At 50.0% G+C, this 12,694-nt stretch overlaps 1 protein-coding gene across 10 annotated transcripts in view; it reads left to right on the top strand.

Annotated features, from left to right (window-relative positions):
• Window positions 1-12,694, top strand: part of Agrn (agrin) — a 32,244-nt gene that overhangs the window by 3,314 nt on the left and 16,236 nt on the right. For 7 of the 10 annotated variants that reach the window (XM_021201270.2, XM_029539565.1, XM_029539568.1 and 4 more), the window contains exon 3: window positions 9,109-9,156. In XM_021201270.2, coding sequence (XP_021056929.1) covers window positions 9,109-9,156 — 48 coding nt within the window. Of the gene's footprint in view, window positions 1-3,147; window positions 3,963-7,802; window positions 8,674-9,108; window positions 9,157-12,694 lie in introns of those variants that run through there. The other 3 variants (XM_029539569.1, XM_029539570.1, XM_029539572.1) reach the window with 3 other exon arrangements.

Raw genomic sequence — 12,694 nt, 5'->3', positions numbered from 1 at the left:
CTTGAGGGTCTGTGACTCAGTAACTGAGGACTTCCCTTGAGATCAGAGGTCATGGTAGGGTGTTCACCCTGTACAGAACAAGGTTTAGCATCTCACCAAAGCTACCTATACCCATGCTACCCTCTGGCTTTGGTGCTGGCAGAGCCCAGTTTAGAGCAGGACCACTAGGAAGAAGAATCATGGAAAGAAGGCCTCCCTCCTGTGAATTTGTACATGGCTGACACTTAGGGATACTTAGCTCCTAAGACTCTAGACCAGCATTTTACCAGTGGAGAGCCCAGGAGTAGCTGCCAGGGTAGGTGGGAAGGTGCAGGATGACAGATATGGGACTGAAGGCTCTCAAGTAGATAGAGCCAGGGAGGCTGAAGAGATGCTTTAAGGTGTGTGAAAGGTACAGTGAGGTAGGGCAAGAAGCCTGGGCACCACTGTAAGAAGCTTGAAATGGTATGTAGAATCTGTTTTGAAGGCAGACCAGAGTGCCACAGGGTGAGTTGGGTTTGAGGGCAATGTCAGAACACCCAAGGAGCTGTCAGAACTTAGGATCTAGGATGGAAATGAGACATTTCTTGCCTACTCCTTTGAAGCTGGGTCCATTTCCTGATCTGTAGGTGATCTGAGGCTTTTAAACCTCATCCTAGATCCTCAGCAAGCTCAACCCACCAACCTGACTTACAGTTCTGCCTCCAGGACTCTTACTCTGCCCCACCCACTCTGAGAACTTGGTGAAATCTGGGCTACTCCTGACCTCTTGTTCACTCCAGGAACACCCCCCCTGCCAGCCAACCCCTCCCCCATCCCAGAAAGGTTCCTCTGGTCCTCTGCCTGGGGAGCCACATTCCTGGCATAACTGGGGCAGGTATGTGCCCTTCCCTTCGCATCACCTTTGGGCAGGAGTGGCTGCTGCTCCTTCTGGATAGGGACCACTCACTCTGACAAAGTTTTGTCAGGGAAGTGGAGAATCCTTTTACTGAGCATAGGCCCATTATTATCCTCACCCCATTGCTAGAGAAAGTTGAATTGGCCCCTCTCTGAAGCCCCCAGGAGAGACACAACCTTGGCTGGGGACCTGTACTTCCAGACTAAGAGCCAGGAGCAGAGAAAGGAAGTGTTGTCTATTCCAGCCAGCACCTGGCACAAGGACAGGGCAGGGGGCCAGGGTTGAGTGAGCCTGGCACCTGACCAGCTTGGCCCTTCCCAACTCTGAAGCTGGGGTCTTGGTGACTATACCCTCAGGCCTAAGCTGGCCAGATATATTCTACCCTTACTCTCTGCTAGATCAGCTGTCTAGGGCTTTTAGAAGGGCAGAGTAGAAGAGCTCCAGGTCCCAAGGCAGTGGATAGGAGCAGCCTGAGCACATAAGGCTGGCTTCTGGCACTGGGATTGCCTAGGATATTGTGACAGTCCCTAGACTGTTGGAAGGACTGCCCTCCAGGCTACACTTAGACTCCCATTGCCACGTTCCTTCTCACCTCCCCCACATTCCTTCTGCTGAAGGGGGAGGTGGCTTTCCCTTTGGACTCCAAAGGACTCTCTACTACTCTACAACCCCACCCAGAGTCCTTTGAGGGCTCCGCCCCAAGGCAGGTCCAGGCTGGAGGCTGCTAGAGCTGGAGGCTGTTTGTTATCCCTACTGCTTCTTGCCTAGAGAAGGGCCTGCCCAGGTAGTGAAAGGCCTCTCTTCCATGCCAGGGAGCTCTGGTAGGAAGTTGGCTGCAGGAATGGACTTGTCTCATTTCTGGGCTCAAGACAGCCTTGGGTGGGCTTTGCTTGCTGGAATTAAAGGAAGAAGAGGGCTTGCTTATAGGTGAGTGACAGGCAGGATACTATTGGTTCTGTGGAAGTGGCCTCCCTTTAGGTAGGCAGTAAGAAAGACTGAACTGGTGGAAGTTACTTTTGGCTTTTTCTATACCCATCCTACTCTTCCATCCCTACCCAGAGAAGCTGGGAGAGTTGATAAGATTTGTGGTGGAGGATCCAGGGATGAAGGGATCTGTGAGGAACTTCTGTGAATGAGAAATTGGGAGGGGTGTTTTGAAACCACTTCTGCCTACATGGATTTTTCTGGAAAATGCAAATTCCACTCCCACATGCTTGAGCCCTCACAGCAGTGCTGTGGGTATGGGATCTCTTTTGCAGACCTGAGGAATTGGGAGATTGGGACATTGACCCAGGTCTGAGGCTACCCCAATCCAGTCCAGCTACTCAGCAGTTCCTAAAGCTAAAGTAGGAAAGAATAGGATGAAAATAGAGAGGAGGTGGAGGACATACTCAAGACCACAGAGGTCTTGTATCCCTGATTGGTAAGGACCCTCAATTGCTTCCTCTGCCTGACTGCTGTGAGGCAGAAGTCGCAAGAGGGTGGCAAACAGCTGTCTTTTCCTCCTCCTGTGAGACTCAGATCAGCTGTTTACCTCAAGGTCAAGATAGAGACCCAAGCCATTGAAGCCCGGGTGGGCTGGACGAGGGGCTACCACAACAGTTGTCATAGTAATCCTCATCTGCTACAGTTAGTAACAAGAAGAGGGCTCTATGCCCCCGTACCTCCTTCTGGGGCTCAGGAGTAGGCCTGAGTGTGACCCGTGTTGGAAGCTGGGGCAGTTGATATCCTGAGAATTTCCTCTTGAGGAAGGCCCCCTGCAGGGGCAATTTACTAGGGAATAGAGATGGCCTCTCCCATGCCTGGAGGCAGGGAAGTTGGTAGACTCAGTCCTTTCAGGGTAAGGCTGTTTCCAGCTGTGTGAACTTGATATAGATATGTATGCCTAGGCCTGCAGTTGGGGGTGGGGTAGTTCTCACTGTCTTGGGTTTTCTGGGTTTATATTTAAGTGCTCAGGTCCTAGATGCTGTCTTCATGTGCATGTGAGTCTCAGCATCTGTTTGCTGTTGGTTCTGTTCCAGCCCCTACTGGAGAGGCAGGGACACCACTTGTGAGCTCTGCTTCTAGGAGTGACTGAGGTGGAATACAAACTTTTAAAATGAGGGATGTGTCTGGTGAGCTGCTGTGAAGACAGGTGACCAGGGAACTTGGTCACTGACCTTTACAAGCCTGCTAGACCCTGAAACTGACAACAACCCTTCCTCCCCTCTGCCCCGTATCTGTTGCTAGCCTGAGGTCAGTTTGAGAGCTCCCTTGACCATCACTTCTAGGTCCCAGAAGATATAGGCTAGCATTATGCCCTGTACCCACAAGTGAGCTTCCAGCACATATGGAAGAACAGTACAAACACCATATTGGAAGAAGGACTGAGGTGTCTGTCCCCTGTTCTGGAAAAGAAGCCATCAGGTATGAAGAGTGGCCTGTGGTGTCATCCATCATTGATTCTGCCAGTTGCTTCTCACCTGGGTCAAATCACTACCACGCTGCAGCCATTCCCCATAGGGTTCATGAGGCATCTGCTGTGGCTGCCAACTCAACAGAGTCTTGTTGGTGTTTTATTGGCTTTTCAAGAAGCAGTGAGTTGAGAGAGAGGTGAAGGAAAGGAACAAACAGTAGGTGGTTGTGTGGTAAAGATGCTGTGTGTGAGGCAAAGAAAGTACTAAAAACCCTTCTCCTGGCAGCCTGCCCTCTGGCTGAGGAAGCAAGCTAATCCCTTTCTGGGCTGCCCTTCATACCTATCTGCGGATCCCAAGCACTCTTCTTCCTTGCTTGCCTCATTCCTCTCTGGGTCTGTCTTGTTCCCGTCTTCCTGCCTTATCTTCACATCCTAATACCTGGCTGCCCACCACCTCCATGAAGCCGTCTGGACTAAGCCTGTGGCTTTGGGCCACAGAACCCTTGCTGTGTTTACCCCTCCCCTATATCTGATGTCTCTCACTTACACAGGGAGTTTTAAGCAGGGATGCCAAGGTCTCCTGACTCACCAAGCGCTGATCGCATGTTCTCCTTCCGTTTCCTTCTGGAGATAGGCAGGGCCTGGCAAAGCAGAGTTTGGGTATACCTAAGGAGCAGAAGAGACTACATGAATGTCCCTGCCCTCACTGCCATTTCACCCGTATTTTGCTCAGCTGGCAGCTCTTGGTCATTCTGGAAGTTCTGGCCCATGGTGGAATTCTTCAAATTTAAAAGGTTGAGACTCTCCATCCAAGTATATGACCCTGTGACTGCTCTGGCCTCACTCATCACTTGGTGGATGTGCAAATTCCACTCTACCCATCTGACCTTCATTTGAAACCACCATAATGTCTTTTGGTACTTAGTTTGTGAGAACAGCTTAGGTTGAGGAGCCTAGCCAGCCAAGGAAGGGGGAAAGGCAACCTGGTAGCATACTGGCTGCCTAAAAGCCCTATTGTGTCTCAAGTTTTAATTTAATCCAGCTACCCTGTGGAACAGGATAACTGTCTAAGTGTGGTGGGCACATATCTGACCTTAGGCCTGAAGCTAGCAAGAGGAACTCTGGAGGTGGCCAGGCTGAGTACCTCTGTCCTGCTGTGAAGTGCTTATTGTCTAAGACTGAGGGGAAGTGGGGAGAGAGAAAAGGTAAGGTGCGGTTTGAGGCCAGGCACCTGAGGTCTTGGATAATACTGCCCTGCCCTGACCAGGGCAGCCAGAGTTAAATCCATCAAGTACCTCCATTAACCTGATCCTAGAGATCCCCACAACCAAAGAGAACAGGTGGGCTTCACCCAAGCCTGACTAGAGGTCAGAGGGTAGGCATGTCTGCTTTCAGGGTGGGACCTGTGCATTGGGGAATTGAATGTGTGCTAAATATTCAGAAAGGCGGCTTTGTCCTGGGGCTCCTTTCAGTCCTGTACCCCCTAACTCTTCACCTTCTTTTCTAAGGGAGTGAAGACCCTCTAGAAGGGGAGAAGGGTCTTCTGCATGAGAATGGGACCAGTGAGCTAACAGTAGCTGGATTCAACCTTCTCTAGGCCCCATCCCCCAACCTCCTCTGGTCCTGAGTAGAACCAGAGCAGGGACCACACCCATTATGCCTGGGAGTGAGGGACAAGCTTTGTGCCACACAAAGAATGTCTACTGTGTCAGGTGGGAGATGCAGTGCCTTCAAGCTTGAGTGACTGCTGGAAAGCAGGAGTACTTAATGTCTTGGCTCATATTTATGGTTGTATGTTGGTAGGGTGTGAGCCCAAAGGGGTAAGGCTGGACCAGCATCCTGTTCATTCCTGGGCATGTGTCTGCTAGGGCAGTCTAGGCTGAATAATTTTGTCTAAAGATCCCAAAATAACTCCAGTAGCCTGTGCTCCCCTCCCCCCACTGGCCTGGAGCCTCAAAGGCTCTTTGTTTTTTTGAAGGCATCCTGCCCCTGCAGGGGGCTCAGACACTGACTGGGGTTTGGTGGGGCCAGGCTGCCTGCTTAGTTCCTTTTCCCATGGCTAGGCCCAACAGACCTCAAACCCCATTCCAGTGTTGCCCAGAGCTGACTAGAGCCCCATATGAGTGCTGAAAGAAATTTGCCTATTGAGACGTCTACAGTGGCAGATCTCAGGGTTTCTGCTTGATGAAAGGGGTTAGGCAAAGGCTACATACAGCACATTTCCCAAGATCACTGGAGGCTTCTGCCAGCTCTTGCCCAGGGTTCCTACTCCCTGTGGGCCCCAGTTCTCCAAGACCCTGGTTCCCGTGTTTCCTGTACAGTAAGTACACTGGGACATCCCAGGGCTGAAACAACATGCACAATAGTACTGTGCTGGGTATTGCCTGGAGTAATTGTTTTCTGGCACTTTCTGTGGGATGAGGCAAACAGAAGATGTTTAAGACACCAGGACAAAGGACTAAGATGCATATTTTTACATATCAAAGCAGACCTGACCTCCAAGTTTTCCCAGCATCCTTCAGTCTCTACCTGGCACACCCTACCCACAACCCTGAATTATCCAGCCCAGGGAGTAGGCTGCCCTTCCCCAGGAGGCTCCTCCCTATACAATCCAGACAGTTTGGTCTCTTCTCTCTCTGGGAGCATGCATGCACCCCTTCTCTATTTCTCTTTCCCCTCCCCCATTTCTCCCCATGGTGACTCCTCTGGTCTTGGTCCTTGGTGCCAATGAACTTGCCTGAAAGTAGCTTCTCAATAAACCTGCATTTAATATAATCTAATCTGACTTGAATTGGCTCATTTCACTGGCGGCAGAGAAATAACTTATTATATATGGCCTGTGCTGGGATCCAATTCTAAGTTCTCTTGCCTTTTCTATGCCAAACCCTGCCCCTGGAGCTTAGAACTCAGACCCTATTCCTGGTACTAGGGAGGTAGCATCACAGAGATTACTTCTGTGCCACAGACAGTGCCAAGGTCAGGTAGAACGTATTTAGGGCCAGAGCTCTCCTGAGGAGAGTGAGGCGATCTGTGAGAGTTTTCCATAGTTAGATCTGATGCTATCCCAGATTGCAGGTATGGGGCTCAGAAACTATGCTTTATTTTGGAGTTTCCTATAAGATTTCATTAGAAGAGTGAATTTGGGGCCACAAGTGATGGAAAACCTTTTATCATAGGCAGTGAAAGAATGGCCCAGTGGAGGATGGCACTTGATGCCTGGCCAGGAGATGCAAAGGGATGAGAAGTTAGAATAGGACTGAGAAACCTGTCTGACAGATCAAGGAGCACAAGGAGGGCACTAAGTATCTGGGCAGAATGGCCTCAGAGAGGTTTCACCTGTAGGTAATATGGAAGTGGGGCTGTTTCCAATCAGTGTGCAGTGAGTGTAGGGTCTTAGGGCCCTGGGAAGGGCTGGATGAAGGGTGGACTAGAGGAACCCTACAGATGGGCCGATGGCTCCTGGTAGAGAGAGATGTGGCTTTCTAGATGTACTGAGATGAGGTTTGAGAGTCACTGCAGGTGGCTGAAAAGTTGGACTTATTGGTACAGAAGCCCGATTTGAATCTTGAGTTGTGGGCGCTCTGTACCTATTGGTATAACTCAGTTGTGTGGTATGGGGGCTATTTGGGTGATTTCAGCTGAGATGAAGATTAACAGGAGGGTGGCTATGTCAAGTGGGGATGGTGGAGAATGTGCATACTCCCCAAGTTTGTGGATACCTGGGCTGGGGATCTTTCCCAGCAGAGGCCAGGAAAGGAGCCCCTTCCCTGGGCCTAGGTGAACTGTGCCTCCATCCCAAACACTTTGCCTCGGGTGGCCCTGCTGGAGTTTTCAAAGTAGCTTGAGAGCTGGGGTGTGCTCCAGGCTTAGGGGTCAAGGGATGGCAAGAGTTTCACAGCTATTTGCATGTTTTTTCATTGCTGGGGAGTTGAGTGAATTGGTGGTTTAAGGTGTTGTTTTCAATAACCAGAGGAAAGGTAGGTGGGTGATTTATTTACCCATTACCTCACTCTCCAGCTTGTACTCACTTGAGCATCTTACATACCACTTGGGGACCCCACTCCACACCAGGGCAGAGCCTGCAGGAGCAGAAACTACACAGGCACTGGCACAATGACATGTATAAGCACAAACAAACCAAATCTCAGAATTTAGTGCTTCCTGCAGGCCCAAGTCCCCAGTGAATGTGATGCAGGAACCTCTCAGCCCAGCCAGGCATTAGGAGTGATTAAGGAGGACTGCCTCTGCCCACACAGCAGCCTCTGCAGACCTTCCCATTTGGCTGCCTCCTGCCCCACCTTCCTCAAGGACTCTATAAGCCAAGCCACCACCTTCTTTCAAGGCTCAACCTCTGCTCCCCTGTGACAACACTTAACCCACTCCTACTTCTCCCTTGTCCTCCAATTTCCAGCTCCTTTGCCCTCCCATTGCCTGTCCCTCCCTTGATTCCTGCCCTCCTACCAGCGCCACCACCAACCCTCCCCAGGCTTCTACCTCTACCCAAAGCTGCTCTGTCTCTTTTGTACACTTTGCATCCTGGTCTTAATCCATCCCAGCCTCTTTGCTACCAACTGCGACTCCCTGTGGACGCTAGAGTCCCTAGAGACATCCTCCTTTGTCTCTGCTCACCGCCCCCGCCCCCTCGGCTTCCCTCACCCCTCACTCACTGCCCCAACACAGCGAAGGCAAGAAGAGCTTCACTGCGTGCCGCTGCTGCCGCCGCCACCGCCGCCGCTGCTGCTGCTGCTGCTGCTGCTACCACCACTGCTACTGGAGGTGGGCAGGCGCCTCCGCCGTTCTTTATTCTCTCCAAAGCCTTTGCTCCTCCCGCCGCTGCCATCGTGTTCCCCCGCCTCTGCCAGGCAGGAGCAGACAGGCCCTGCACCGGCGCCCCTGGTCTCTGGGGCCTTCCCTGCAGTGCAGACTACAGGGGCTACAGAGGACAACACTGGCTAGTGGGCAGAAGAATTGTAACCAACAGGGGTTGCGTTGGCTCTCCATCATTTTTTGCCTGCGTCTGAGCTCACATTTGGGATTTCTACTTGGAGAGAATTCTGCTTATCTCCTACCATGAGTCTGGAGGGCTGGGGAGAGGGCCTAGTGCTCCCCTAGCCATTACTGGCTAAACTTTGATATCACAGCTACCATCTGCTGCTCCAGAGCACCCAGCATGGGGGGAGTAGCTCCGAAGAGGCCTAAAGGCACTCCATAAGAACACCCCCACACACCCAGGAATTGGGCTAGAGCCTTATCATGCCTCCTCTGCCACTGGAACACAGACCCAGGCAGCAGCCTGGTGCCTCCGTGCTGGTTCGGTACTTCATGATCCCCTGCAACATCTGCGTGATCCTGTTGGCTACTTCTACGTTGGGCTTTGCGGTGCTGCTTTTCCTCAGCAACTGTACGTGGCTGCTGGGTGTGCCTCTTCTGCTCACTGAGCCCCTCATCTCGGTTACCAAGGGCTCCAGGGAAGGCAGCGTCAAATCCAATCCAGGGGTAGCTGTGGATGGGCACCTTTCCCTTCTTGGTATTGAATAGGACATACTAGATTCCTGGCCTATAATGATCTATTCTTAGGTTCCTAATGGTATAGATCTTCATCCTGAGCTGCAGGGAACTGTGATATTTGGCAAGGATGCATCAGTGCTGGGATTAGGAGCAGGGGGCAAGATCTTGACTTACCCAGAGAAAGAAGGTGGCTGTGCAGTTGGCAGGGCAGAGTCTTCCCTCCCTTGGTCAGTGACTTTCCAGCCTTACTGGTTTTAACTGGAATCTTGAGGAATGGGTATGAGTGGGCAAAGTACCTTCTCAAAGGAACCTAACTTTTTCCCCCCAGACAAACCCGGAATCCACTTCACAGCAGCGCCTTCTCTGCCTCCTGATGGTGAGTGCGGTGGTTGGGGCAGGTGGTTGGCACGCTAATAAGGAGGGTGAAATGGGCAGGGTTACCAGGATTGGGGCAGTTTTGTAGTGTGTACACCAGGTGTATTTTGAGTCGGAGGCTGTACAAGGGAGTCTGGGTCCCTTCCAGGGAGTCTACAGGGGTCTCTAGGTACTGGCTAATACTCCTGAGCAGGATCAGTTTTAGAACTGTCAGAGGATTTGTGTGAGGTTTGGATGGAGCACTGAAGTCAGTCTGTGGAGGGATTCCTTTTCTTTGTCTTTTTCCCTATTCAGGAAAGGGTGGGGCTGGAAATAGAAGCACAGAAGGGAAAGTGGGCTGGGTAGTGGGGGAGGGCCCAGTAAAGCCAGTGACAGCTGTCTGAGGGCTGGAGGACCTAGGTCTGTCCCTGGGGTGGGGAGGAAGCGAATGATGGAAAGGGTAGGTTAACCTTTTTCATGGCACTGTGGGCTGGGGCCAGTACTCCCAGAGGAGCTACTAATGTGTAGGCTTCTGTAACTAAGCTAATGTAATGATAAAGAGAAGAGGAACTGACAGTGTTACAGAAAACACAGACAGGGGAAAAAGTGTATCTCTTCTAGCCCAGCCTGGTTCCTCACAGCAAGTAGGGCACAGCTCTATCCTTGGTACCTACTATCTTATCAACTCTGCTGCCTGGGCAACTGACTAGTTTTATAGAAGTCATATGTCTAGAGTTATATGAGGCAAAGCCACGGTTTCTGGGATTTTTGATTTGGGGTAGGGAGTTGAAACAGGCTCTCTCTATATAGCCTTGTCTGTCCTAGAACTCACTGTATAGACCAGGCTGGCCTCAAACTCAGAGAGATCCTTCTGCCTGTGCCTCTCAAGTGCTGGGATAAAGGTACATGCCACCATACTCAGCCATGATTCTGTTTTGACCAGGGTATGGGTTATGGGGACATAGGGAATCCTAAGATTGAGGTTGTACATGTCACTCTGAGAGCAGACTCTGTTCTCTTTCTAGGAAGCAGCCTTGGGTTATATAGGTAGTCTGGGTCACTTCCTGGGTCTTGAGAATGGAAGAGGTATCCTTCCCTCTGTCCTATACTGAGAAGTTAGGGCAAAGGTAGAGCTCTCTGGAGGTCTCAGCAGTCTATAAAATCAGATAGTGTTGCCTTGGGAATGGGGATCCCAGGCATCTCAAAGCATGAACTAGATTATATGCATGATATCAGAGGGTCTCTTCTACCTTTTGATGGCCAAATGGGGAAGGGTCATCTCTAGGCAAGTGCCTTTTATTCTCCGCATCTATGTTAGCAAGCTGATAGTGTATTCATTGATACTTTGCCAGTAAACTTTTGGTGCCTAGTTAGACTGCTAGCTGGGCAGTGTTGGGGGATAGTGCAAATGGAAGCTGGTAGTAAGTGATAGGTGCTTCCAACCTAGCCCCGGGCTCTGGCTTTATAGCACTAAGTCTTGGTTCCAGACTCCAGCATCCTTCCTCAGGCTGCTTCCAGGTGCCTCTGCCTGAAAAATTACTGTCAGGGTAGTAAGATACCACTGTGTGTTCTTTGACTCTCACCTTTATTAGAGCTGCAGAGTCTATTGGCTAGGCTGGTGGATGAGTAAGCAGGTTGGGTTGGGAAGCAGGAGGAAGTGACTCACTTATCAATATCTTTTAAAAAGGAACCAAATCACTCCCTGTGAGGTAGGCTGTTAGTAGGCAGAGTGTGTCCTTTAGTGTGGTGCATGAGGTTAGGTCTGAGTGTTTACAGACTAGGGGCACAAGGCCTACAGCTGTCTACATTCAAGGAAGGCTCAGGAGGAAAGAGATCTTCCATCTTGGCAATTTCTTCTTCTGAAATCTCCAAAACTGCCAGATGTTCTCTTTCCTGTATTCACACTGCATTCTCAACTGTATATGTGGTCCTCTTATTGATACCCAGCTTTCCTTTGTACACTTTAGACACAGACCATGGCCATCTCTCTCTCTCTCTCTCTCTCTCTCTCTCTCTCTCTCTCTCTCTCTCTCACACACACACACACACACACACACACACTCATAACACACATAAATAGACATAAGCAGGCTCTTGGGAAATGTTTCATTTCCCAACCTACTAAAGACTAGAAAAAAAGTTAAATAAACCCTCTGCCACTGTGATAGATATAAAAAGTAGAAGACACCTCCAACATCACATGAAAAGATGCCTGGCTAGGTCAGAAGCTAAGAGGCCAGGGAGAAGTTCCTCAGGGGCTAAGGACACTTATTGGGGAAAACAGGCGTGACCCATTAGAGACTGCTGACTCATAGGTGCCCAGGTATGCCACCTGTATTTATGAGAAGCAGTTTGGGGAAGTGACCAGGAGCACAGATGGGGACCAAGTTAAGCTCTGGCGTTTAATAGGGATGAAGCTTTGTCACGAAGCCTCACTGAGCCTCTTTTCTGATACATGGACATTGCATATGATGATATTTCAGTGGTGCCTGAAGTCCAAAGCTGTTAAAACAGCTCTGCCTGCTGTAGTAATGTGTGTAAGTACTTCATCCATACCTCTCTGCAGGTAGTCTCAGATTGTGCCTGTTCTAACATTAAGAAAATTATCAGGAGGTAGTGGTACACACCTTTAATCCCAGCACTCAGGAAACAAAGGCAGCCAGATCTCTGAGTTTGAGGCCAGCCTAGTCTACAAAGCAAATTTCAGGACAGACAAGACTACATAGGGAAACACTGTCTCAAAAACCAAACAAACAAATTTTATCTTGAGCTTTTTGTGATCTCTTGGTCCTGTGGAGAAGGGATACAGGTAAACTTCATTAAAACAGGGATCACCATTGTTTAAGGGCTCATTCTTCATCAGTTTCATGGCATGAGTGTGAGTGTAAAACGGGTTTACGAGGGGTGACAGTACCCAAGCTGTGTGATCTCCCTCTCTCTTTTCAAGCACTTGTTTGTTTCTTGTTTTGTTCTTGTTTTGTTTTTTCTTCAAATACTTATTTGTGTGTGTGTTCATACATGCCATGACACAACATGTGGAGATCAGAGGACAACATGCAGGAATCAGTTCTCTTCCACTATGTGGGTCTTGAGAATCTAATTCAGATGATCAGGCTTGGTAGCAAGTACCCTCTTGATAAGTCACTTGATTGCAGAAACAGGATGGGTCCCATGTTCTCTAAACCTTGAATTTGCCACAAAACTCCAGTCCGGGTCCATTGTTGTTTTGTTGAGACAGAGTCTTACACTTGGAGAGCTACACCTGGCTTTGGTGTATGGGTGAAGGAATGAATAGCTAACCTTGGCTGTGGGTTTGAGGCCTGGGGGAGGTTGGCTAGGCCAAATAATCAGCGAAGCCAAAGAATCACAGACACTATCAGTCAGCCAAGGAACTTAGTGCTAAGTACAGACCCAGAGACTGGACCTATGGGGGGGACACCTTCCTTGGCCAATAGCCAAAGAGTACAGACAGCAAGCATCCGCTCAGCCTCAGAAAGTACTTGTTAAATTCGGTATGAGACCTTCAAGGGGTTTGGGTAAGAGAAGGCCAAATGTAAGGA

Source organism: Mus pahari, chromosome 6 (assembly GCF_900095145.1).
Source record: "Mus pahari chromosome 6, PAHARI_EIJ_v1.1, whole genome shotgun sequence".
NCBI classification, from domain to species: Eukaryota; Metazoa; Chordata; class Mammalia; order Rodentia; family Muridae; genus Mus; species Mus pahari.
Note: the sequence above shows the minus strand (reverse complement) of the source record. Positions and strands in the feature narration are given on the sequence as shown.